This window comes from Lotus japonicus, chromosome 2 (assembly GCF_012489685.1).
Source record: "Lotus japonicus ecotype B-129 chromosome 2, LjGifu_v1.2".
NCBI lineage: Eukaryota > Viridiplantae > Streptophyta > Magnoliopsida > Fabales > Fabaceae > Lotus > Lotus japonicus.
Window position 1 is genome coordinate 6,399,546 of NC_080042.1, and position 27,026 is coordinate 6,426,571.

The 27,026-nt window shown below is 43.0% G+C and overlaps 1 protein-coding gene across 1 annotated transcript in view; it reads right to left on the reverse strand.

Annotated features, from left to right (window-relative positions):
• Positions 1 to 769: 769 nt before the first annotated feature.
• Positions 770 to 27,026, reverse strand: part of LOC130735981 (probable metal-nicotianamine transporter YSL7) — a 107,251-nt gene continuing 80,994 nt past the window's right edge. Inside the window, exon 11 of the mRNA XM_057587845.1 lies at positions 770 to 1,780. Within this exon, the coding sequence (XP_057443828.1) occupies positions 770 to 1,780 (1,011 nt within the window). The remainder of the gene's footprint in view (positions 1,781 to 27,026) is intronic.

Consider the following 27,026-nt stretch of genomic DNA (forward strand, 5'->3'; position numbering starts at 1 on the left):
CCCCACAAGACGTCCCTGTCGTGGGACGGTTTAGGGAGCCTGGGAAGATCCTACTTATGGGCCCTACAAACTAAGGTAAGGACGAGACCTAGGGCCCACCGAATAAGGGTTGATCTAGGCCAACCACTATAGGGAGTAGGCTGGAAGGTATAGATCCGTAGGGGCCCCAGGCCGTTGGATCACTGTTCCTCTGCAGGTACCACAGGTAATCCAACGACAGACCATACCTTGCGTACGAGCCATGCATGACGTTGCATGGCTCCAACCCTAATTCCACCTCCCCTATATAAGGGGAGCCCCTCTTCTATTGAAAGGTAACGTATTCTCTCCATACTCACCATTCTCACTACTTCCCTTACTGACTTTGGCATCGGAGTAACTTGCAGGAGCCCCTCCCGGGACATAACCAGCTCAGGAGCCCTTCCGTGCGTCCAGATCCCCCCCTCTCCTACCCCTTGTCAACGGGTAGCTTGATCACTCCCTGATCAGAGAGGTTGCACAAAACTGTATTGTGCAAAGGTGTTGACATAACTGTATTGCCCAAGTCGTTGCACAAAAGACATTAGAAGACTGATCATCACCATTTTGCAGCTTCAAGGTTTCATAACTTTGTTTATAAAAAATGAAATTCTTAATTAGTTACTACAATCTATTCAAATCCTTATACAAAAAGAAAAGTAAATCCAATATCCTAGAACAGTAGACTTAGACTCCCAATATAATTTCCTTGGAATTCAAACTGAGCATCATTCCATGAATACAACATCAGCTACCTACCACCACTCAACAAATTGTCAACCTTTTCATTCACAGCAGTAGACAAAAACTTCATGCAAATTGGTGAGTTAACTCCAACAAGAGCAAGCACAGCAGCAGGTACACTCCATAATGAATCACCACATATGAGCCCAAATGCCACGGCAGGAGCATAATCCTTTGCTTTCTCCTTGTTCTTCTTCTCCCACACATAGAGAATCAAGCTTCCAACACACATGTCAATAGCAAAGTATCCACCAATATAGAATGGGATAGCCAAGCACATGGGGTTTGGAATAAACCTGTATACCTTGTACTTGGTTTCATAATACATTAACTGATCATGTATTATGTTAATAACCACAGCACTGAAAGAGAATATGATAGCTATTTGAAGACAATGCTTAGGAAGAAAAGAGAAACCCTTTGCTCCAATAAGCGAAATCCCGCGGAAAATCTCACCGTAAGGTGCAGGGTAAGAGCCTTTAGGGTCCCCAATTGTGTAGGCTTTGTGGAAAAACCAGTAGACCAAAGGTGACAAGAAACAACCCATGGCTGTGCCTAAAACTTGGCTTAAGAACATAGAGCGAGGCGACGCCAGTGTGATGTATCCTGTTTTGAAGTCTTGCATCAAATCAGAAGCTGTAGAAACAATGCTCATCATGACACCACAGGATGCAAGGCCAGCAATGATTCCTCCATTGGAAAGACCAACCCAAGAACTGAATATGATGATTGCAACTTTGCCATAATTTGATGCCAAAGACCAATCTGTGAGGCCACATCCATAAGCATTGGAGAAAGCCAGAACTGGAGCAATAAGGTAAGCAACAACTATATGATACCATTTCAGTTGGGGGAAAATATGAGTCACATTTATGGTGGAAACAGTAGCAAGGACTACATAGCCAGTGATAGCAACCCAAAATGGAATCTGATCATTCAAAAAGTACTCCTTACGGAGCTGATTATCATAATCCATATTTGAGTCTTGATCAAAATCTCCAGGGCTAACAGAGTTTGACTGTAACGCCCCGATTTCTCGAGTGTCACACAGTAACCAAAACGTCGTGAATTTTCGTCGTTTAATTAATTAATCTTCAATTAGTGACAAAAGTTCAATTTTACAAAATTCTTGAAACTTAACCATTTCGAACTTGCAGGAATAATCATCAACGTAAACCTCAAGCTTTATTAATCATTGAAAAGAGTATGAAATAAATATCCGAAAGAAAACTTCAAAGTAAATTACATCAAGTTAAAATATCCCAACTAAAATAAAGTAATGGTTCAATGCTTCCAAAACTCGGTACTCTCAACCCAAAAGGAAAATGGATGTCTCTCAACCCATCCATATCCTCTTCCTCTTTATCTTCTTCCTCTTCATCTGAAGTGTAGTCGTCATCCGGTAGTGGCTCGTCACAGAGTATCAGCTCCCAAGAATGGGTCGTTGTCGTTATCTTCACGACCATCTACCCCCCCCAAATAAACACATAGCAAACAAGCAGGGTCAAGTCCAACAAAAAGAATGATAATGACAAAATCAACAACAACATAATATAAGTACATTATATGTCTTTTATGGGAAAGAGTCAGTTACTAACGGAATCTCACATCACACAACCCACCAATCCTGCCTTGGCCAATCACTTACATCCGCAGATGTACAATCACGTGAAGCTGCAATACTTCACAAAAATCTCATGGTGACCGCAGTCAACCAAACACGTGGAGCCGCAATGATCCACAAAATCTCTAGGTGACCGTAGTCAACCTTTTCACGTGGAGACCAACAGTCAATCCACAATTCTCCCTCGCGTGCAAGCCCATCGTTCTCATGGACTATAGTCTACACTAGACGTATGCCCATATTATTCACATTTACTTGCAAGCGAGTTAATTACACGTTTCTCTTTGTTTAAGTCTCTAAAGTCAACCTAGAGTCTTACATCAACATCGCATAAATACAACAATTAAACGATCACAGACACATCGGGAATTACAGCTAGATGAGCGACCCTTTGAACAATTTCCAATAATATCACAATTCACGTAAGGCATAGCATAAACTTACACTTACGCATGGCACATCATGGCATAAATGATCAAATAAGGTAACATAAGGCTTATGCTTGGAAAACAACACATTTTCGCAACTTAGCTTTTTGGACAGCAGAAACAACGTTCATTGAAACTGGTCTACAGAATGCGTCCTCCAACAAGAAATCATGTATAATATCTTTCTGGAAAGATATTTTAAAGATCTACAACTCTCTTGTTAAAATCATTTTCATTTGAGCCCCAGAATTAGGTGATATTACTCCTTAAAGTTTCTGTCCGACACAGGGAAAAACAGCAGGTATGACAGTTACCCAAAACGACCTACAACACACAATACTAGACCCAAATTTATGATCTTTATATGCCTGGAAAGCTATTTTGAAGATCTACAATTTGTATGTTAATCCTTTCTTTATTTGGCGACCAGAAACAAGTGAAAATAGGACCTGAAGTTTACTGTCCAGCACAGAAATCTGACAGAGAATGCATTTGCCATCAATTTCGTTTTAGCCATTCTATTCTAAGGGTTCTAAGTCATCTACCAGCATCAAATATAGTAACATGTTCACAGTGTAACCCAATATCACATGGAAAAAGTCCAGCACACATCGCATATTCAAAACCTCAAGCACATCAATCAAGTTCATACATAAAATCATGTCAAAGCATGGCAATATGGCCTAGACATGCTACCCAACTCCTAGGACCAGCCCTTACCTTGGCTAACTTGGTGAAAAGGAAAAGGTTTTGGTGAAGAAAAGGTTCAAGAACGCTGCAGTCCACGTCCCCTCACTCTCCCTCGCAGCTCTCTCTCTCGCAAGGTTCTCCCTCTCGCGCGTGCGTCACTGGCGGTGGTGGCGGCTTGATCGGCGGCATCTCTCTCTTGCTCTCTCTCAGGTTTTCACGTGGAGCTGTATGGTTTCTGTTCTTGTTCAGAATGAGGGGAAAATAAGGGTTTTCCCCCCCTTATTTCCCATGCAACCCGCGGCCTCACACACATGTGGGCTAGGGTTTCATTTTTTATTTTCTTCTTTTCACTTAAGCCTGCAACCACCCTTGACCCATTAGTAATCACCACTTAACCAGGTCCAAATTACAGATAGGCCCCACTCTTTATAATTAAAACCCAATTAAACTCGGAATTAAAAAGAAAATACAACACTTAATCCGCTGGCACATTACAGCCCGACCCTTGCTCAGTAAAATTCGAATATCTCGAGCTACATGGGTCGGAATGACCTGATTCCACTTCGAGAATTTTCTAAACCTAAAGGGCTACAACACTCATGAAGGACGTTTTCCCAAATGAGGTCGTTAAGACCCTCTAAAAATTCACACAAGTTGACAGTTGTAATCTGTCAAAACTCAAACTTAGCCAAAAGTCTTATTTTATTCAATCTATCACTTAAGCATTACATAAGTAAGTCTAGGGTCTTACATTGACTCCTTCATCCAGTACTGTAAGATAAGATTATAGGCAGCTCGCAGTAGCATGGAGATGCAATGGTGAACAGGACTCGCCAAAGAGGTATCTGGCGAGTCCCATAGTCAAAGGGTCACGGCAGGGCGAGTGTGCTCGTGCGTGCTTAGGTGTAGGAATTGGACTGCTAGGTATTGGGCTAGTAGCCTGACCCATGAAAACATAGCTAAGGCCCATGTGTAATAGATTAGGGTTGATGTAATTGCCCCACTATAAAAGGCAACAGACTTCATTGAATAAACATGTTCTCATTTTCTATCAGCTTTTATTGTGTTTACGGCTCGGAACCCTAGACTATAAACCCTCCGTTTCCGGGGCTTGTGGCCGTGTAAGAACACTTTTTGGCGCCCACCGTGGGGCCGACGAGAAGATCATCAGTCCCACTAACTTGAGAGCTGGCTGGATTTACCAGCAGAGCGGTTGCAGCGAGATTGACGACGGACCAGAGTGAAGAACCTCCCCCGGTAAGAGAGCCAACGATGGCGGCGGATGGAGGAGGAAACCCAGGTTTAACGGAGATACTGGAGAGGCTGGAAACTATGCAAAGAGCTAATGAGGCTTTGCAAACTCAAGTGGCGGAGTTAACGCGTAGCAAGTTGGATCATCAAGGATCTGATCGTCACACCGCGGCGGCAGTCGTCAATTTCCAACCCTTTTCTGATGAGATCGTGGCGGAGGAGATAAGACACTCGTTTTGGATCCTTATTCTGGAGCCACAGATCCGAAGGAGCATTTGGTTTACTTCAACACACGGATGGTAATCGCTGGGGTGAATGATGCGGTCAAGTGTAAGCTTCTCCCCTCCACGTTCAGGAAATCTGCCATGACATGGTTCACCACCCTTCCCCCAGGATCAATCGCAGATTTCACGGAGTTCTCGACGCGATTCTTGTCTAAATTCTCGGCGAGTAGATCAGAGCAACCCACAATAGAAGCTTTGCTGGCGATGATTCAGCGGGAGAATGAATCGATCAAGGGCTACATGACACGATTCAATGACTTATCAGTACACTTGGAGGACTCAGTGCCATCGGTCTGCGTGGCAGCTTTCAAGAATGGACTTAGGGAAGGACCTTTGAATGGAAATTTGACGAGGCATCCAGCGACCTCCATGGCAGAGATTAGGGCGCGAGCTCGAAGTTATATCCTCGAGGAGGAGGACAACCGCCAGAAGCAGAAGAGGGATGGTTCCTCATCTTAGAAGGGGGTGACGCATTCAGGGCCCGTCAAATTCAACCAACCGAAACCGAATCGCCCAGCCCCATATCAGGCGCGACCCTCCGGAGGACCAAGCATGCCAAAGCCTTTGAAAGCGGTGAACGCGTCGAAAAATCCCAAGGAAGCAAGAGTTAACAGTTCAGGGACAGCACGAGGCGGGATCACGTTGAACGCGCCGGTGTCGGATATCCTATAGGAGGCGACTCGTTTGAAGTTAATATCATTCCCTAAAGAGCGGACTAGGCCGCCGGTAAATGATGATCCAGACAAGTGGTGCGAGTACCACAGGATGAATGGGCATATGACTGATCAATGCTGGACACTGAGATATGAGATTGAGCGCTTGATTAAGAAGGGCTATTTGCTAGAATTTGTGGCTGATACAAAAACAAACAATGAAGTCGCTCCGGTGGAAGAAGCAGATTCTGACCTCGACGTTCCACTAGGGCGGGTATGCAGTATCTCAGGGGGATTCAGTGGTGGAGGCGAAACTACATCCGCACGGAAGAGGTACTCGCGTATGGTCAACTCGGTGCACGTAGGACAGCATGGCTTTGATCAACCACCCATCATTTTCACAAAGAAAGACTTCGAGGGAATAGCCCCACATGAGGACGATCCGATAGTGGTTTTGTTGAGGATAGGAGGTTATGACACAGAGCGAGTTCTTCTTGATCAAGGAAGCTCTGTAGAGGTCATTTATGGAGATGCATTTGAAAAGTTGAAGTTGGATCCCGCCAACCTAAAGCCTTACAGTGGAAGCTTAGTGGGTTTTGCGGGTGAGAAGGTGGCTGCTAGGGGATGGCTGGAGCTAGAAACCATTTTCGGGCGTGGCGAGAACGTGAAGAGGGTCCAAGTCAAATACTTAGTTCTTTCCTGTGTTATGTCTTACAATGTGATTATAGGGCGAAGGACCCTGAACAAGGTAGCAGCTTGCATCTCAACGACGCATTTGACAGTTAAGTTCCCACTTAGCACTGGGAAGGTAGGAGTGCTCAAGGTTGACCAAGTGGCTGCGAGGAGTTGTTATGAAAAAAGTCTAGAACTTTATAGCATCTTCGGAGAGAGAGGGGCCAAGGAGGGCCACCGTGTATTTGAGATTGGTAATGATGATGACCCATTCATAGACCCTAGAGATGACTTGAGAGATGAGGCCGCGCAGCCAGTAGAGTCACTCAAAGATCTGCACGTAGCGGGACGTGTACTTAAAGTTGGGACCTCCCTTAGTGAGTCCCAGGAGGCCCGACTAGGAAAGCTTTTTAGCGAGAACTTGGATCTATTTGCTTGGTCGGTTAAAGATGTACCTGGAATCGACCCAAATTTCATTTGCCACCAACTCGCTGTGAAGCAGGGTGCGAAGGCGGTAACTCAAAAGAAGAGGAAAATGGGGGAGGAGAAGATCAAGGGAATCCGCCAGGAAACGAGCAAACTACTAGAGGCGGGATTCATAAAAGAAATTAAGTATCCAACATGGTTGGCGAATGTCGTGATGGTGAAAAAGGCGAATGGAAAGTGGAGAATGTGCACGGATTATACGGACTTAAACAAGAACTTCCCTAAGGATCCTTATCCGCTCCCCAGCATTGACAAGCTCGTTGATGGAGCATCAGGACATGCGTTGCTAAGTCTAATGGACGCATACTCAGGTTACAATCAGATAAGGATGCATTCAGAGCATGAATCCAAGACAGCTCTGTAAGATCAAGTTTTGATCTAGTAGTACAACTCTATGTTTTGATGATTACAAGTTAACCTTTTGATATGAACAATTGTGGTACTCTAACGTGTTTTTCTGACTGTGCTATTTACAGGCTCTGACCTCAACTCAATCTCACACAAATCAGAAGCACTGTGTATAAAGAGCAACCCAAGCAACGCTTTCGCATTCACCATGTTCAGTATGAACAGTGGAAAAGCTTCAGAAGTTCTGAAGTTATACAAACTCTGATGTGGACTCAGTCACTAGAAGTTCTGAAGATCCAGAAAGTCTGATAACCAAGAAACACTGAAGGCTCAGATGTTCTGATGGTGTAGAAGACTCTGAAGATCCAGAAAGTCTGATAACCAAGAAGCACTGAAGGCTCAGATGTTCTGATGGTGTAGAAGACTCTGAAGATCCAGAAGCTGATTAGTGAAGTTCTGATGTCCAGAAGCAAGATACTCTGAAGACCATGTTCTTCCCTCTGAGTTCAGAATCAGAAGAAACAATGGTCAGAGGATCTGGGCTTTCCCTCTGACTCTGATCAACCGGCTTCACAAGTTCCAATATGAAGCATTCCCCTGATCAGAAGTCTCCTAGGTTTAAAGGTCGCGTCGCTATCCAAGTACAAAAGCATCTGTACCTTCCTGACGACCTACCTAACAGTCTCAGACACAGCAGAAGCTGGATTTTCCAGAACTGCCCTCCAACGGTAGCATTTCCCATGCAACGCTCAACCCTAATCCTTGGAGTATATAAAGAGGCTGAAGACTGAAAGAAACGGCTAGAAGCATTCACATACGCGCAAGACAATCTTAAATTCTTCTAAGCTTTCTTTCATCTGAAATTCATTGAGTTTACTATTAGCTTTTTAGAAGCAAATCTCTTGTAAACAATTCTTTGATAAAAAGTTTGTTTAGTTCCTTTAGGAGATCAAGGTTGATCGGATCCTAGAGAAGACTAAGAGAGTGAATCTTAGTGTGAGCTAAGTCAGTGTAATTGTTAGTCACTTGTAGGTTTCAAGTGCAGTTGTAACTCTTACCTGATTAGTGGATTGCCTTCATTCTAAGAAGGAAGAAATCACCTTAACGGGTGGATTGGAGTAGCTTGAGTGATTTATCAAGTGAACCAAGATAAAATCCTTGTGTGCTTTTCTATCTCTTATCTTTAGCACTTAAGTTCTCGAAAGATTTGTCAAAATCTTTAAGGTGGAAGTTTTATACTGAAAACGTTATTCAAACCCCCCCCCCCTTTCTACCGTTTTTCATACCTTCAAGCTCTTCATGGCGAAAAGGCCAATCACTGCTACAAAACTATGTCTTTTGGTCTGAAAAATGCGGGCGCGACCTACCAGAGGTTAATGGATATGATTTTCAGTAAACAAATGGGGAGAAACAAGGAAGTATATGTGGATGATATGGTTGTGAAAACGCTAGCGGGCGGAGCACATGAGACAGATCTCGCCAAGGCATTTGGGGAGCTGCGGAAGCACAATTTTCGTTTGAACCCAGAAAAATGTACCTTCGGCATTCAAAGTGGCAAGTTTTTAGGATTCATGATCTCTCAAAGGGGAATAGAGGCGAATCCGGATAAATGTAAAGCCATCAAGGAGATGCGAAGCCCGGTGAATGGTAAAGAGGTCCAAAAGTTGGCGGGTCGAATAGCCGCTCTATCGCGTTTTCTTCCCTATTCAGGCGAGAGGTCGGCTCCTTTCTTCAAATGCCTCAGGAAGAGTGCAACTTTCCAATGGACAGCTGAGTGTGAGGAGGTGTTCACACGGTTAAAGTGTCTCTTGTCAACACCACCTATTTTGTCAAAACCTAATGTCGAGATTCCCCTAATACTCTATTTGGCAGTAACGGATACCGCAGTAAGTTCGGTGTTGATTCAGGAAATCGAGGGGCGGCAGAACATAATCTACTTTGTCAGCAGGGCCTTGCAGGGAGCCGAAGTAAGGTATCAAAAAATTGAGAAAGCAGCTTTCGCCTTGAATACGACAGCGCGACGATTCTGAGCCTATTTCTAGTCGTGTCAGGTGGTGGTGCGCACCAACTTGCCCTTAAAACAAGTTTTGCGAAAGCCTGATCTGGCGGGACGTTTGGTGTCTTGGTCAGTGGAGTTGACGGAATATTCGGTGACCTATGAACCTAGGGGAGCAATTAAGGGTCAGGTGCTAGCTGATTTTGTAGCAGAACTCACACCCGCCACAGCACCAAGAGAGGGAGCGACTTGGGCATTGTCAGTCGACGGATCCTCCAATACTGCAGGCAGCGGGGCGGGTGTAGTTCTAGATGGGCCAGGAGATATTCAAATTGAGCAATCTCTGAGGTTTGAGTTCAAGGCGACAAATAACAAGGCAGAATATGAGGCTCTCATTGCTGGTTTGAAGTTGGCTTTAGACGTGCGGGTAAAGATTTTGGCAATAAGAAGTGACTCACAAGTGGTTGTGAAGCAAGTTGTGGGAACTTACCAGGTGCGAGACGAGCAGTTGGCGAGGTACCTGGTAATCGTTAAACAGTTGATGACTCATTTTGACAAAGTGGATATAGAACATGTCCTGCGGGAGCAAAATACCAGCGCGGATGTATTGGCCAAGTTGGTGAGTACAAGAAGGTCGGGAAATAACAAATCTGTCATTCAAGAAACGTTGTCGGGACCTAGCGTCGACGGCGAGTCAATCATTCTTATAAATGAGCCACCCGAGTCGTGGATGGATCCAATTCTTAAAGTTTTAAAGGACAAGCTTGATGCAAGCACCATTAGCCGAAAGTCGAGGCGCGAGGCAAGCCACTACACTTTGGTGGCAGGGCAGCTTTACAGGCGGAGCCACACTCATCCTATGTTGGCGTGTGTACCCGAGGACCAAATCGAAAGGATAATCAGCGAGATTCACGAAGGAGTGTGTGCGTCTCACATTGGGGCCAGATCTTTGGCGGTTAAAGTCTTGAGGGCAGGATTCTATTGGCCTACTTTGAGAACTGATTGCAAGAGGTATGCAAAGAAGTGCGAGAAGTGCCAGCTCTTTGCTGATTTTCACAAGGCTCCCCCGGCGGAGTTGACCACAATGGTGGCTCCCTGGCCCTTTGCAATGTGGGGAGTCGATTTAGTCGGGCCCTTCCCTGAGGCCAGGAGTCAAACGAAATTCATATTGGTAGCAGTTGACTATTTCACAAAGTGGATCGAGGCGGAAGTCCTCACTAGTATCGGAGCCGCCAAGATCAAATCTTTCTACTGGAGGAAATTGGTGTGCAGATTTGGAATTCCCTTATTTATTGTATCCGATAACGGAACACAATTTGCCAGTCGAGTTGTCAAAGAGTTCTGAAGAGGGCTGGGGATTCAGCAGAGGTTCTCGTTGTAACACCCCGATTTCGGTGGCGTCACTTTAGTAACCAAAATAAACTTAATGCGGAAAACGTAAATATTTTTTTTTTTTTTTTTATAATAACTAAGACAAGACTGAATTGAATAAAACTCAAATGCGAAAGGTAACAGAACTAATACACAATACATATAACATTCACCGCTGTAAGTAGCGACCTCGTCACGAGTAACCTTCAGTGACGGAAAGTAGAAAAATGTAACGCCCGTAGGCAAAATGTACAATCCCCTAAGTGATAGGTCAAGTGTCAGCAACACAAGCCCTCAAAAATAAGAATAAGTCAGAGCTAGGACACTAACACCCAACCTTAATAGACTCTAATCACCCATCCCCCGTACTTCCATCATCGACTCCCATCTGGTCATGCATGAAGTCCGGGTCCACGTCGAAGGCTCAATAGTAGTCATTTCGCTCCGGGTCTTCCCCGAACGACGAGGAATCACGGAAAAATCCACCAACGACATCTGACAAAAAGGGCATACATAGCCCCCCAAACACAGGTAGCACGTGCAAGGGTCAACTTACGGAATATAGGATAGAGAATACAAGACACCAGATAAAGTATAAGGGGTATATATATATATGTTGTCTACATACATATAAGTTCTGCATTGTCTACCCTAAGGTTTAAACATAGCATGTTATCAAATCTCTAGTACAATTCCATCATCAAAGCACATAACGATATCTATCAACATCTACTCATCAAAACACATAACGATGTTTATCAACATCAACTCATCAAAACACATAACGATGTTTATCAACATCAACTCATCAAAACACATAACGATACAATTAGAGTGCATGATATGTCAATGCAACGTCACTCTTGACGGTTCCAGAAAGAATAGGCTGGGCACGTTTGAGTTGGTCCTAACACTGGCATTGTGTCGACCATAACCCCAGAGTGTCACTTACAACCTTGACATAGCCGGATCAGTCCTAACCCTGCGGGTCGACTTTTCCCTCCGCTATGCCCGACAATCAACAGGTCGATCCTAACCTCACGGTCGATCATATCCCCCGATGTCCGAATTACCCGAAGGTATAAACTGTACCCGAAGGTATAAACTGTACCCGAAGGCAGAAACTGTACCCGAAGGCATAAACGGTACCCGAAGGTATAAACTGTACCCGAAGGCATAAACTGTACCCGAAGGCATAAACGGTACCCGAAGGTATAAACTGTACCCGAAGGCATAAACGGTACCCGAAGGTATAAACTGTACCCGAAGGTATAAACGGTACCCGAAGGCATAAACTGTACCCGAAGGTATAAACTGTACCCGAAGGCATAAACTGTACCCGAATGCATAAACGGTACCCGAAGGCATAAACTGTACCCGAAGGTATAAACTGTACCCGAAGGCATAAACTGTACCCGAAGGCATAAACGGTACCCGAAGGTATAAACTGTACCCGAAGGCATAAACGGTACCCGAAGGTATAAACTGTACCCGAAGGCATAAACGGTACCCGAAGGTATAAACTGTACCCGAAGGTATAAACTGTACCCGAAGGCATAAACTGTACCCGAAGGCATAAACGGTATCTCATGATGATCTCCAAGTCATCCGACTCATCTCTATCCGATGGTCAACACTGCTCAACGAGCAAAGAGCATCAACATGCTCGGAAACTACCCGTTTCCCGGCTTATCTCTCAGATAGCCCAACAACACAACTGCTCCCAGAGCACAAGAGTATCAACATACTCAAAACCTCTCAACTTCCTCAACACTTAGATCCGACGATACTTCTCGTTTTCCAAAAACTAAGATTTGCATCCCAAGCTTCCCCGAACGAGTCTATTATCATTATTTGAAGATTTAGAGGTTGTTTAATGTCTTATGAGTTTTCTTTACAAAATAGTATCCTTTTAGTCTTATCGCAAATCCTATCAGTTCTCGGGATCTCCAAATCCCCAAATGACTCCAGAGAATGTCTCGATCCATAAACACCATAACAAGGCCCGAATCTCATTCGTCCTATCGAACTTTCTCAAAACTCTCAAAATAAAATCGGCATGACCTGCCCGCTATTCTCACTATTTAGAAACTCAGATTTCATTGCTAAAGCATAAATAACTCAGCACCATCAATCAACATGTCATATATCCACATAATAAGCAATAACCACATAGCACTTAGCATATAAGGCATGCACCACACATCCTAGATTACCCACATAGCACATAGCATATAATTCAATCTCAAAAACAGTCAGTAGATGAATCATCTACATTGTCAGCCGAAGCCTCAGAAAACATTTTCCCAATCATACACAAACAAGTGCATAAACAGTAAATCAAGTCGAATGCGTCGACACCTAAAGCATTAGCTAGTAAGGTAAGTTGCCCTTACCTCTAGTTATTCCAGCGTTCTCCTCAAACGTTCCTTCACAATGAGCTCCTTGATCTTCAGGAAATTCTTCAAAAGAACCTTTAAAGTAAAACCACAGAATTATATCAAAATCTATCGGAAACTAAGCTATCAATGCTCACTAAGGTTACACGAAGTAGTTCATACTCCGAGGTACGATAATCTAGCGCGAAAGGACAAGTTTTCGGAAAAGGAATTTTCCCCCTCCTCCCCTATAGGGCTCGGCCACTTTTCACAATTGTGGGGCTCGATTTTTCTTCGATCAAACTTGGTTCCTATGCTTTCATTAGCCGTAACTAAGGGTATTCGGAACTCGGAAAAATTATCGGATCAAAAACTGTCGCAGGGGTATTTTGGTCATGATTTTTAACTTAGAAATTTCAAAACTGAAATCCCAAAAACCAAATTTTGCAGGGACGTTACTAACGACGTTTATGACAACTAATCCTACTAACACTAAGCTAAGGCGATAGTTTTTAGCCTAAAGGTTGAAGCTTTACCTCAAAAACTCCAAAAATGGGTATTTAAGGCTAAAATTGATTCCGGCGGAATTCCGGCGACATAACGGAAAATCTAATCCGGCAGAAGTGATCTTGGGCACATATAGAAGAGGTTTAGAATCAGAAATGAAAGATTCAGGATAGTTTTGCAAAAACCCAAAAACTATCCGCTCAGAAAACTCTACAGAAAAGCTATGGAAAAAGCGATCGGAGGTAAGGATTAGCGACTATACCTCGAAACCTTGAAGCAGCAACTAACGGATCAACGATCAAGCAAGGATTGAACAAAATCTTCTTCTCCTCCTCTCCTCTCAAACTCGCGGCCTTGGTGGGTAGAAAATGGTGGAGTTTTGTGATTTCTTCTCACTTGCTTGCTATATATAGAAGATGGCAAATCGCGGGAAAATGAAAGTTTCGCGAATCTGATTTTTCCGGCGTCATTCTTCATGAATTCTAAGATATGTTTTGGCGAAAGAATTCCAAAACTAAAATGAGGTCTCCTTATATTTTTGGCAACAAATGCATAGTCGGTGTAAAACTATTTTACCCGATAAGTTGCTTTTTGCATCGAATGTCGGAATAGAAAACTTCCTTCGGAAGAAAGATTGAAATCATCAAGAGAAATGGGTGTACGCGTGTGGAATATTCATTTGAAGCTCTGAATAGAAAAAGTCTTCATTGTCGAGAAATTCTAGGGTTTTGAAATACCAGGGTTTCGGTTTCGGCAAACTTCCGATGATTGGAATCGGACGTGCGTAGATCCTAGAGTTTCGCCTCGAAACGGTTGTGATATATGGAAAAAGAGAAGTTCTAACATTTCTCTGAAGATTTTTGGAATTAACTTCCATCGTGCCTAAAAGTGAAAATTAGCTATATACTAGGGTTTCTGACCTAGGTTTAAGCGTAAAACGTTCGTGCTATAACTTTTATCGATCATAATGCAATCCTTGAACTTTTCCTGAACTTTCTCCTTCATAAATATATTTCATTTAATAAACTTTCGTTCAGGTTTCCCTTCACATTACATCAAGCCTAATCGTAAATGGAAATCTCTTCCACTTATTCTAAGCTTAAAATCTTGGGTCTTACATTACTACCCTCCAAAAAGAAAGTTTCGTCCTCGAAACTTAAGGGTCAGTAATAGTTCTGGATATTATTCCTTGATCTTTTCCTCTAACTCTCACATAACACCGTCCGTGTCCTTATTCCAAATAATTTTCACTAAAACACTCTGCTTTCTCTTCGATTGTTTCACTCTTCTAGTCCCAATGTTGACCAACGGCGTCTCAACAGACATATCATCTTTCAACTTGCCGAGGTCTAACTACAATCCTCAATGATACCACCACTAAAACTCTTACTCGAATATGATCTCCAGCTTCTGAAGTCAATCTTTACCCTAAGATTCTCATTCCACATAGCAAAATTCACTCGCTAATCTCTAGCTCGTATCACCAAAATCCATAACAAGTTTCATTCACTCTTAGACTTTAAGCAACTTGTCCAAATATGACAACCTCAAGTGTTCATCTTAATACTAACACTTCCCTTTTCTGTAACTTGATCACCATCTCGTCAATCAACTTCTTAATCTCTCTATCAAATTCTAACCAACTTCGAGTCCTAGAAACTTAAGACAACGGTTCATAGACTTAAAACCTGAACCTTCACCAAGTTTGGACCTCTAATGTCCGTTAATTCTTCAATGCTTCCTAAATGAATATCCATTTCTTCAAACTATATCTCCTTCGCAAGAGAACTTATACTTAATGCGAACTTTTCCTCCCAGCTCGACTAATCCTCGATCCAATCAAGTTAATCTTACCAATCCTTCTATCAAAGTCCATAGCCAGCTCTGATTCCGAATATCACCCCCTCAATATTAAGTTGATCAAGCCAATACATCGAAGGTGAAATTTAGAAAAACCCACTGGAACAGTCAATGAGTTCCTATCATCCAATAGTCACAAATATCCTGACCTCACATCCTCAACGATTCCGCTACGGAACTACACGCCCTCGACATCATACGTATACTATCCATAAGAAATCTCTATGAGATTCATTCTTCAGCTTCTAGCTTCCTTTTAAACGCATCGGTAGAAGACTACTTTCTAAGCCTAGCGGGTCATTCTAAACCTCGTATAACTTCTATAGCTAAAATACGAGCTACGGTCAAATAAGGTATTAATAGGCATAATAACTATAAGATCAAAGCTTAGACAGTATAAGTAAGTTAGGTGTGTTTGCACACGCTACGAGAGTAATGGAATATATTATACTGAAATGAGAAAGAATGGTTAGAAGGTTACCGTCGTTCTTGCGCCCTCCTCTGGCTAACTTCTTCGATCCTCCTCCGTCCATGATATAAACTCTTCCCCTAGTAGTGAGGCGCTTTCCCCTTGCAGTGTTAACAGATGGCTCCTTCTTGGGCGCCTTACAATCCACAGCTCGATGTCCCACTTGGTTGCAATTAAAGCATCTTGGTCCAGTCACTGGGCACTTGTCAGCAAAATGTCCAGTCTTCCCACACCTGAAACATGTCACGTCCGTGTTGCCGACTTGATTCCCTGCACCTCCAGTAGCAAGGGTCATCGGTTTGTACTGTCCTAGGGTATAACCTTCCCCCATAGGGCGCTGATAAGGCTTCTTCATCTGAAACCTTCCTTTTCCAAGATTGTCCTGGGAATTCGACCTCATCGGTCCCCCAGTTCCAGCTCCATTCATCCTTCTATTTTTCATCAGCTCCACCTCTGTGGCCTTCTCCACTAAGGCTTGAAACCGCATAATACCCAACGGCCTCACAGAATCTTCGATGTCTGCTCTCAGCCCATTCAGAAACCGCTTACACATGTAGCGTTCATCAACATGGTTGTTGAAAAACTGGAAGTGCTTAGCCAATGATTCCAGCTTGGAAGCATACTCAGGTACGATCATGCTCCCTTGACCCAGGGTCAGAAATTGTGCCTCCCGCTCGTCTCGAGCACTAGTTGGAAAGTACTTCTCTAGAAACGCAGTACGAAAGGAGTTCCAATTCACCTCTTCGTGGTTAGCCCTCATAATTCCTCTGGTACCCTTCCACCAGTACTCAGCGTCGCCCAGCAGCAGATAAGTTGCCAGGCCCACCTTAGCCCCTTCAGCAGTCTGCAGTACTTCGAAAATCTTCTCAATTCCTTGGATCCACAAATCCGCATTGTCCGGGTCAGTCCCACCCGTGAACTTGGGTGGATCCTGCCTTCTGAAATCATTCAGTCCTCTGTTCTGGTCCAGGGCTACTTCTCTCTGAAGCCGGTGTAGCTCGCGTGTATCCTCAGTAGCACGCCTATGAGCATTGTCATTCGTCTGTACAGTCATTGCTTGGACCAAAGTGGCCACCATCTCAGCAAGTTGGTTAGAGTTCACCATGTTCTGTTAAGTTAAGCAAACAGTTAGTACTCATCATAAGATAGCATTTCCATAACTATACAATATGATTAAGCAATAACTTCAATCAATTTTTAAGCGAAAAATCGCTTGCAGACAATCAATTTTTACTCTTTGCAGAGTCACACAACCTAGCACAGAAGACCTATTCCCCAACAACTCCCGAAAGACTCGACCGTGCTCTGATACCACAATGTAACACCCCGATTTCGGTGGCGTCACTTTAGTAACCAAAATAAACTTAATGCGGAAAACGTAAATATTTTTTTTTTTTTTTTTTTTATAATAACTAACACAAGACTGAATTGAATAAAACCCAAATGCGAAAGGTAACAGAACTAATACACAATACATATAACATTCCCCGCTGTAAGTAGCGACCTCGTCACGAGTAACCTCCAGTGACGAAAAGTAGAAAAATGTAACGCCCGTAGGCAAAATGTACAATCCCCTAAGTGATAGGTCAAGTGTCAGCAACACAAGCCCTCAAAAATAAGAATAAGTCAGAGCTAGGACACTAACACCCAACCTTAATAGACTCTAATCACCCATCCCCCGTACTTCCATCATCGACTCCCATCTGGTCATGCATGAAGTCCGGGTCCACGTCGAAGGCTCAATAGTAGTCATTTGCTCCGGGTCTTCCCCGAACGACGAGGAATCACGGAAAAATCCACCAACGACATCTGACAAAAAGGGCATACATAGCCCCCCAAACACAGGTAGCACGTGCAAGGGTCAACTTACGGAATATAGGATAGAGAATACAAGACACCAGATAAAGTATAAGGGGTATATATATATATGTTGTCTACATACATATAAGTTCTGCATTGTCTACCCTAAGGTTTAAACATAGCATGTTATCAAATCTCTAGTACAATTCCATCATCAAAGCACATAACGATATCTATCAACATCTACTCATCAAAACACATAACGATGTTTATCAACATCAACTCATCAAAACACATAACGATGTTTATCAACATCAACTCATCAAAACACATGACGATACAATTAGAGTGCATGATATGTCAATGCAACGTCACTCTGGACGGTTCCAGAAAGAATAGGCTGGGCACGTTTGAGTTGGTCCTAACACTGGCATTGTGTCGACCATAACCCCGGAGTGTCACTTACAACCTTGGCATAGCCGGATCAGTCCTAACCCTGCGGGTCGACTTTTCCCTCCGCTATGCCCGACAATCAACAGGTCGATCCTAACCTCACGGTCGATCATATCCCCCGTCGATGTCCGAATTACCCGAAGGTATAAACTGTACCCGAAGGTATAAACTGTACCCGAAGGTATAAACTGTACCCGAAGGCATAAACTGTACCCGAAGGCATAAACGGTACCCGAAGGTATAAACTGTACCCGAAGGTATAAACTGTACCCGAAGGCATAAACTGTACCCGAAGGCATAAACGGTACCCGAAGGTATAAACTGTACCCGAAGGTATAAACTGTACCCGAAGGTATAAACTGTACCCGAAGGCATAAACTGTACCCGAAGGCATAAACGGTACCCGAAGGTATAAACTGTACCCGAAGGTATAAACTGTACCCGAAGGCATAAACTGTACCCGAAGGCATAAACGGTACCCGAAGGTATAAACTGTACCCGAAGGCATAAACGGTACCCGAAGGTATAAACTGTACCTGAAGGCATAAACGGTACCCGAAGGTATAAACTGTACCCGAAGGTATAAACTGTACCCGAAGGCATAAACTGTACCCGAAGGCATAAACGGTATCTCATGATGATCTCCAAGTCATCCGACTCATCTCTATCCGATGGTCAACACTGCTCAACGAGCAAAGAGCATCAACATGCTCGGAAACTACCCGTTTCCCGGCTTATCTCTCAGATAGCCCAACAACACAACTGCTCCCAGAGCACAAGAGTATCAACATACTCAAAACCTCTCAACTTCCTCAACACTTGGATCCGACGACACTTCTCGTTTTCCAAAAACTAAGATTTGCATCCCAAGCTTCCCCGAACGAGTCTATTATCATTATTTAAAGATTTAGACGTTGTTTAATGTCTTATGAGTTTTCTTTACAAAATAGTATCCTTTTAGTCTTATCGCAAATCCTATCAGTTCTCGGGATCTCCAAATCCCCAAATGACTCCAGAGAATGTCTCGATCCATAAACACCATAACAAGGCCCGAATCTCATTCGTCCTATCGAACTTTCTCAAAACTCTCAAAATAAAATCGGCATGACCTGCCCGCTATTCTCACTATTCAGAAACTCAGATTTCATTGCTAAAGCATAAATAACTCAGCACCATCAATCAACATGTCATATATCCACATAATAAGCAATAACCACATAGCACTTAGCATATAAGGCATGCACCACACATCCTAGATTACCCACATAGCACATAGCATATAATTCAATCTCAAAAACAGTCAGTAGATGAATCATCTACATTGTCAGCCGAAGCCTCAGAAAACATTTTCCCAATCATACACAAACAAGTGCATAAACAGTAAATCAAGTCGAATGCGTTGACACCTAAAGCATTAGCTAGTAAGGTAAGTTGCCCTTACCTCTAGTTATTCCAGCGTTCTCCTCAAACGTTCCTTCACAATGAGCTCCTTGATCTTCAGGAAATTCTTCAAAAGAACCTTTAAAGTAAAACCACAGAATTCTATCAAAATCTATCGGAAACTAAGCTATCAATGCTCACTAAGCTTACACGAAGTAGTTCATACTCCGAGGTACGATAATCTAGCACGAAAGGACAAGTTTTCGGAAAAGGAATTTTCCCCCTCCTCCCCTATAGGGCTTGGCCACTTTTCACAATTGTGGGGCTCGATTTTTCTTCGATCAAACTTGGTTCCTATGCTTTCATTAGCCGTAACTAAGGGTATTCTGAACTCGGAAAAATTATCGGATCAAAAACTGTCGCAGGGGTATTTTGGTCATGATTTTTAACTTAGAAATTTCAAAACTGAAATCCCAAAAACCAAATTTTGCAGGGACGTTACTAACGACGTTTATGACAACTAATCCTACTAACACTAAGCTAAGGCGATAGTTTTTAGCCTAAAGGTTGAAGCTTTACCTCAAAAACTCCAAAAATGGGTATTTAAGGCTAAAATTGATTCCGGCGGAATTCCGGCGACATAACGGAAAATCTAATCCGGCAGAAGTGATCTTGGGCACATATAGAAGAGGTTTAGAATCAGAAATGAAAGATTCAGGATAGTTTTGCAAAAACCCAAAAACTATCCGCTCAGAAAACTCTACAGAAAAGCTATGGAAAAAGCGATCGGAGGTAAGGATTAGCGACTATACCTCGAAACCTTGAAGCAGCAACTAACGGATCAACGATCAAGCAAGGATTGAACAAAATCTTCTTCTCCTCCTCTCCTCTCAAACTCGCGGCCTTGGTGGGTAGAAAATGGTGGAGTTTTGTGATTTCTTCTCACTTGCTTGCTATATATAGAAGATGGCAAATCGCGGGAAAATGAAAGTTTCGCGAATCTGATTTTTCCGGCGTCATTCTTCATGAATTCTAAGATATGTTTTGGCGAAAGAATTCCAAAACTAAAATGAGGTCTCCTTATATTTTTGGCAACAAATGCATAGTCGGTGTAAAACTATTTTACCCGATAAGTTGCTTTTTGCATCGAATGTCGGAATAGAAAACTTCCTTCGGAAGAAAGATTGAAATCATCAAGAGAAATGGGTGTACGCGTGTGGAATATTCATTTGAAGCTCTGAATAGAAAAAGTCTTCATTGTCGAGAAATTCTAGGGTTTTGAAATACCAGGGTTTCGGTTTCGGCAAACTTCCGATGATTGGAATCGGACGTGCGTAGATCCTAGAGTTTCGCCTCGAAACGGTTGTGATATATGGAAAAAGAGAAGTTCTAACATTTCTCTGAAGATTTTTGGAATTAACTTCCGTCGTGCCTAAAAGTGAAAATTAGCTATATACTAGGGTTTCTGACCTAGGTTTAAGCGTAAAACGTTCGTGCTATAACTTTTATCGATCATAATGCAATCCTTGAACTTTTCCTGAACTTTCTCCTTCATAAATATATTTCATTTAATAAACTTTCGTTCAGGTTTCCCTTCACATTACATCAAGCCTAATCGTTAATGGAAATCTCTTCCACTTATTCTAAGCTTAAAATCTTGGGTCTTACACTCGTCGGTGGAGCATCCCCAGACAAATGGTCAGGTGGAATCCGCGAACAAAGTAATATTGAAAGGGCTTCGTAAGAGGTGTGGCGAATCTAAGGGAACGTGGATTGACGAGTTGCCAGTCGATCTATGGTCTTACAATACAACACCCCAGTCAGCTACTGGCGAGACACCTTACAGATTGGTCTATGGAGAGGATGTCATGATTCCAGTAGAGCTAAGTAAAAATACATGGCGCATCGCAATCTTCAATGAAGAGGAAAATGAAGCTAATTTGATGGCGAGTCTGGACCTTCTGCCTGAAGTTCGTGAAGAGGCCCATTTAAGAGAGGCGGTTGTGAAGCAGCGAGCTGCCAGGAGGTACAATGCGAAGGTGGTCCCGCGACAAATTGAAGAGGGGGACTTGGTGCTGCGACGAAAGACGAAATCGCCTGAAGACAACAAGCTATCCCCGAATTGGGAGGGACCTTTCAGAGTGCTAAGAAAGGTTGGCAAGGGAGCTTATCACTTGGAAACTTTGGAGGGGCGACGCATTCCGCATTCTTGGAATGCCGCCAATCTCCGGTTTTACTATAGCTAATCACGAGCAATGAGGGGTGTTAATAAGCGGCGTACTCTATTTCCTTCCTTTCAAGGGAGTTTTTAACGAGGCGTCCAAACCACAAGCAGTAGTCTCCCCGTAGTTTTTGTTTTTGCTATTTTTGTTTGAATGAGGATGTAACGACTTTAATATCAGAAGAATAGCTTAAATGGCAAGTCCAGCTGGATGATTTTACAAATTGATATTTAAAGTGCAAGTATAATACTCCATGGCTAGTAAGGCTGAGTTTATGAGACTACGTCGTTAAGGACGATTTCGTGCAGGGCACGTTGCATGCCGAACCTGGGTTGGACCCGCCAACTACATGTTGGATAGTGGCCACACAGTTAACCCGGGTTGGTCCCGCCAGCTACATGTTGGATAGAGGCCGCCCGATTTAGCGCGCTAGGAGCTGCTTCATGTGACTTGGTTGATTACATCGCCAAAACCTGGGTCGGACACGCCGACTACATCGTTGGATAGTGCCCACCTAGTTCGCGCTTAAAAGAGCCGTGGGACTACACGAGATGCCAATAAAAGAATCTCAACGAAAGGCAAAGCATGTGCCAACGGTTAAGGACAGTCTTTTGCATCCCAAAATGTTCTCAATTTTAATTCTTTGTTATTTATCGTAAAGGTATAATTTCAATCATGTATTTTGTTAAGAATTGAAAACTCATGATTTCAGCAAAGCACAAAGGATTTATACTAAAATTAACTAAGGCGTGCAAACGCAGTTGAATAATTGTCCAGAAATTGTGAACACGCAAGGGATGCAAAAAAAGTAAACGAAGAGAATATAAATTGTCAGGGTTACAACACAACAAGACTAATCAAAGAATTTAATCGGCGGGTTCATCCCCGTTGGCATCTTGAACTACTGGAGACTGCTCGTCGTGAGGAATCGAGTCGTCACCAATTCCGAGTTCAGTAATAGGAGAGGAGGTTTCTTCAAGTGCCTTTTCTTCCATGGCTTCCGCAGAATTGTTGAGTGGCGGGTTGTCGATGGGATCTGAAGCGGCTAGCTCTTCATCCATCTCGCTCTCAGATTCATCAGATTCTGAATCATCTGACTCGACCCATTCACCATCAACGAACCTCTTATAAGCTCCCAAGGCCTTCAAGTTAAATTCTGGAGCCAAAGACCGAAGTTGACGCTTAGCATATTTGAAGCCTTCCTCATATTTCTCTATGGCTTGCCCAGTCAGAAGCTCGTTCTCCGCCTTGAGCTTGGCGAGCTCACTTTGAAAGCCCTTTATCTCCAGTCGGTGGCGGGACGCCAAATCAGAGATCTCTTCTTCTTTCTTCTTCAGGGTCCCTTCCAGGGCAGATTGTGTGCTTTCCACCTCGTTCTGCAAGTCGGAAGCGCGTTTCTCAAGAAGAAGATTTCTCTCCTCAGCATTTGTCTGAGCCTTTTTTGCGGCGGCATCCTCGGACTTTGCTTTCTCAACAGAAGCCTTCAACCGGACAACATCCGATTCCAGCCGTTCCCGCCCCGCATCTTGGGACTTATAGACTTGAGCCAAAGAAGTGGCGAGAGAGGCAATTTTCAAACCATAATTGGCTAAAGCCTCGCTGGTCTCGCCCATCCCTAGACGCCAAATGGAATGGTCAAGCTGGTCCAAGGAAAGGTTGGCGGCTACAAACTTCCGGGTCTCCAGGCGACAGTCCCAAGGGGAAGAGGCCTTCTCAATGGTCAGGTCCTCAAAATCTTTCAGGAGGTCGCGCCAGGTGTTGCACACCAGTGATTTGACGGACGCTTGAGTGGAGGTTCCAGGTGTCGCCTTTGGGGTCTCCATGGGTTTTTTCTGAGCTCCATCCAAAAATTTCTTAAGAGGAGGAGCATGAGGGTCTGCAGACGCCTCCCTTTTGCGCTTCGGTTCAGAGGAGGGAACATTGTCCTTAGTTTCAGTCTCTTTCTTTTTTCCTTCAATCTTTGGCCTCCGGCGGGTGCCAGATTCAGCCTGTTTTCAAAGTTTCTGCTCTTTCTCGCGGGCGCGCTGCCGCTTGCGAAAAGCATCCATGGCTTCCAGTGAAAGGGAGGTTCCGCCCACTACAAATACAAGCGAGCAAATTAGCAAGCATTGAGATAAGAATCTGTGAGACCCAAGTTTTTGAGTTGGAATAAACCGAATAAAATTTCTTTTCACGATTAATTTGATGTAACGTGAAGGGAAAACCTGAACAAGGGGTAAATGGATGGAATGAATTTGTGAAGGAGAAAGTTCAAGAAAAGCTAAAGATTGTATCAAAGTCGATAAGAGTTATAGCACGACTAATATTCGCATTTAAAACCTAGGACAAGAACTTTAGGAAACAAAACTATGTTCCAGCTTTGGAACACTATAGGAATATAATTTCCAACAAACTTCCAGCTTTGGAACACTATAGGAAATTTTCCAAAAATCTTCTAGAGGAAAATAAGACTTTCTCTTATTCCTTTCCAAAACGAGCGTTTCGATACGAAACTCTAGGATGTACGAACGTCTGATTCCGATACTCGGAAGTTTGCCGAAACGGAATCCCTGATAGTTCAGAAACCCTAAAATCGACGGACGATGGAGACTTTTCTACTCGGGGCTTCAAATAAAGATTTCATCGGCGAACGCTCACTCTAATCGACGTTCCAAATCTTTCTTCAGAAGGAAGTTTCTGCATCCGAGGTCAATATCATAAAGTGCATAAAGTGCATTTTTAATGCCGGTAAGCATTAAAAACAAGCCTCGAAAACCAAAAATCATACTGATATTTCTTTGAAGAATTAGAAGATTCAGCGGGAAGAATATTGTGTCTAAAATACGTTGGAATCAGTAGGAAAAATCGGAATCGCGAAATTTTCATTTTTCCGCGTTTTCCATTTCCTATATATAGTATGAAAAATGAAAAAAAAAAAACAAAAAATTGCCATTTGGAGAGGGAGTGGCCGAGAGCTTGGAGGAGAGAAAGAGGAGAAGTGATTTTCTCCGTTTCTTGCCCGATTGCTTCACCGTTCGTTGCTAATCGAAGACATCGAGGTATAGTTACTATCTCTCACTTCTGATCGTCAGATCTGTCGACTTCTTCTATGTCTTTCTGTGCTCAAAGTTTTGAGCTTTTTGTAAAACTGTTCAAATAAGCTGATTTCAGTGTCTAAACTTATTCCCTGCATGCTTCTGAGCGTGTTCTGCGGATTAGATTTTGTCAGATGTCGACGAAATGCCGCCGGAATCAATTTTTGCATCAAATACCCATTTCTGGGCAAAGTTTCGTTCTTTACGCTTAAAACTGACGATTGAGCTTAGTGCTAGTAGGATTAGTCGTCATAAACGTCGTTGTTGACATTCCCATCCAATTTGTTTTTCGAAAATTCAGTTTTGAAATTCTGAGCTAAAAATATTGACCAAAATACCCCTGCGACAGTTTTTAACCCGATAATTTTTCTGAGAGTTTCCCTGGCCTAGATGTCGCCTAAGAATACCTAGGAATTGATTTAGATCGAAGAAAAAGTTCGAAAACCCTATTTTCCATAGTGGCCGAAACCTATTTGCTTGGGTACCGTGTCCAAAAATAATTTTTGGGTCTCTATGACCTGAGCCATTGCGTAGCTCTTTCAATTGTCGAAATTTTGGCGCCGGTTTCGTGTCATTCCGAGTTCTGTAGCTCGAGTTATGCACGTTTTAGCGAATAAAGTGTTTTTGCACAAAACTTGAATCGAGTCAAAACTCATCCATTCGGGGAAAGCCCTTTCATTCGTGCCTAAGTGTTGTACTCTGAAGTTTCTTGAGCTTTGTCTAACTCTAGTTAGTATTGTTTCGATTATGTCGACTTAATTTGATTGATTTCTGCTTTGTTTGCTCTAAGGTTCGTTTGTGGAAACCTTGGGCTTGACTGAACAAGCTTGTGAGCAAGACCTGCACCGCGAGACTAGAACAACTCGAGGTTAGGGCAACTTACTTACTAGCTATTTCCTTGTAGGCGTCGATCAATTCGACTGGGTTATTGTGTTGATATTGAATATTGCTTGGATATTGTTTATCGCTTTATGGAAAAATGTTTTCTGAGAGGCTTCGGCCGTTTGCTGGTTAATCTAGGATGTGTTGGAATATGCTGTTTATGCTTACTGATTGCGCTGATTTAGTTATGCTATTCCACTTATATCTGTGATACTGATGAGTGAGGATAACGGGCAAGTCATGCCGAATTTTATGAGATTTTTGAGAGAGTTCGAAAGGACGAACGAAGTTCGGACCTTGTTATGTTTTAATGGATCGAGACCTTCTCAAGGAATTGTTTGGGATTATGGGATCCCTGAAACTTATAGGAAGTATTATAAGATTAAAAGAAACCTATTTTCTCAAGGAAAACTCATAAGACATTAATCAATCTCTAAAACCATTGAATAATGGTAACAACCTTAGATAAGAGCTTGGAGCTTGAATATTAGTTTGAAAGATGAGAAGGGTCGCCGAGTCCAAGTTTAGAAGAAACTTACAAGTTTCCGAGTATGTTGATACTCTTTTGCTCGATGAGCAGTTTATTGTTTGGCTATCTAAAGTTTAGCCGGAAATTATAAGTTTCCAAGTATTTCGGTACTCTTCGCTCGATGAGCAGTTTATTGTTTGGCTATCTAAAGTTTAGCCGGGAACTATGAGTTCCAAGTTCATTCTTTCTTCTTTTGATTAATTCATTTTGTCGCATAATCGACATTATCTTCGGCTTAACGGGCGCGAATCCTTATGTTCAACCCGACGGGTTGGACCGATTCGGCAATAATCGTTTGACACGCGTGAATCCTTATATTCAATCCGAGGGATTGGATCGATTCGGCGGTAGTCACTCGGGCACGCGTGAATCCTTATATTCAATCCGATGGATTGGATCGATTCAGCCATCGCCATATAAACTCGCGTGAGTCCGTGAGTTCAATCCGAGGGATTGGACCGATTCAGCGATAATATTTCGACACGCGCGGATCCTTATATTCAATCCGAGGGATTGGATCGATTCGGCGATAGTCATTAATAGCGCGCAACGTCCGTATGTTCGACTCTAATGAGAGAACCGACTTGGCGTTGTCATTTACTGCGTGTGCGAGTCCTTGTGTTCGACCCAATGGGTTGGATCGACTTGACATGCCTATTTTTGGGATCAACGTTTGAATTGACATTGCATGCATACATGCGCCCAATATGGAATTGTTGAGATAATGCTTATTGTATTGTTGAGATATTATTCATTGAATTGTTATTAGAGCCTTGATAACATGCTAAGTATATACCTTAGGGTAGGCAATACAGAACATATAAATATATATATACAACATATATATATACATACCCCCTTATTCTTCACATGCTGTTTGTATTATCTACTATATTCCGTGAGTTGA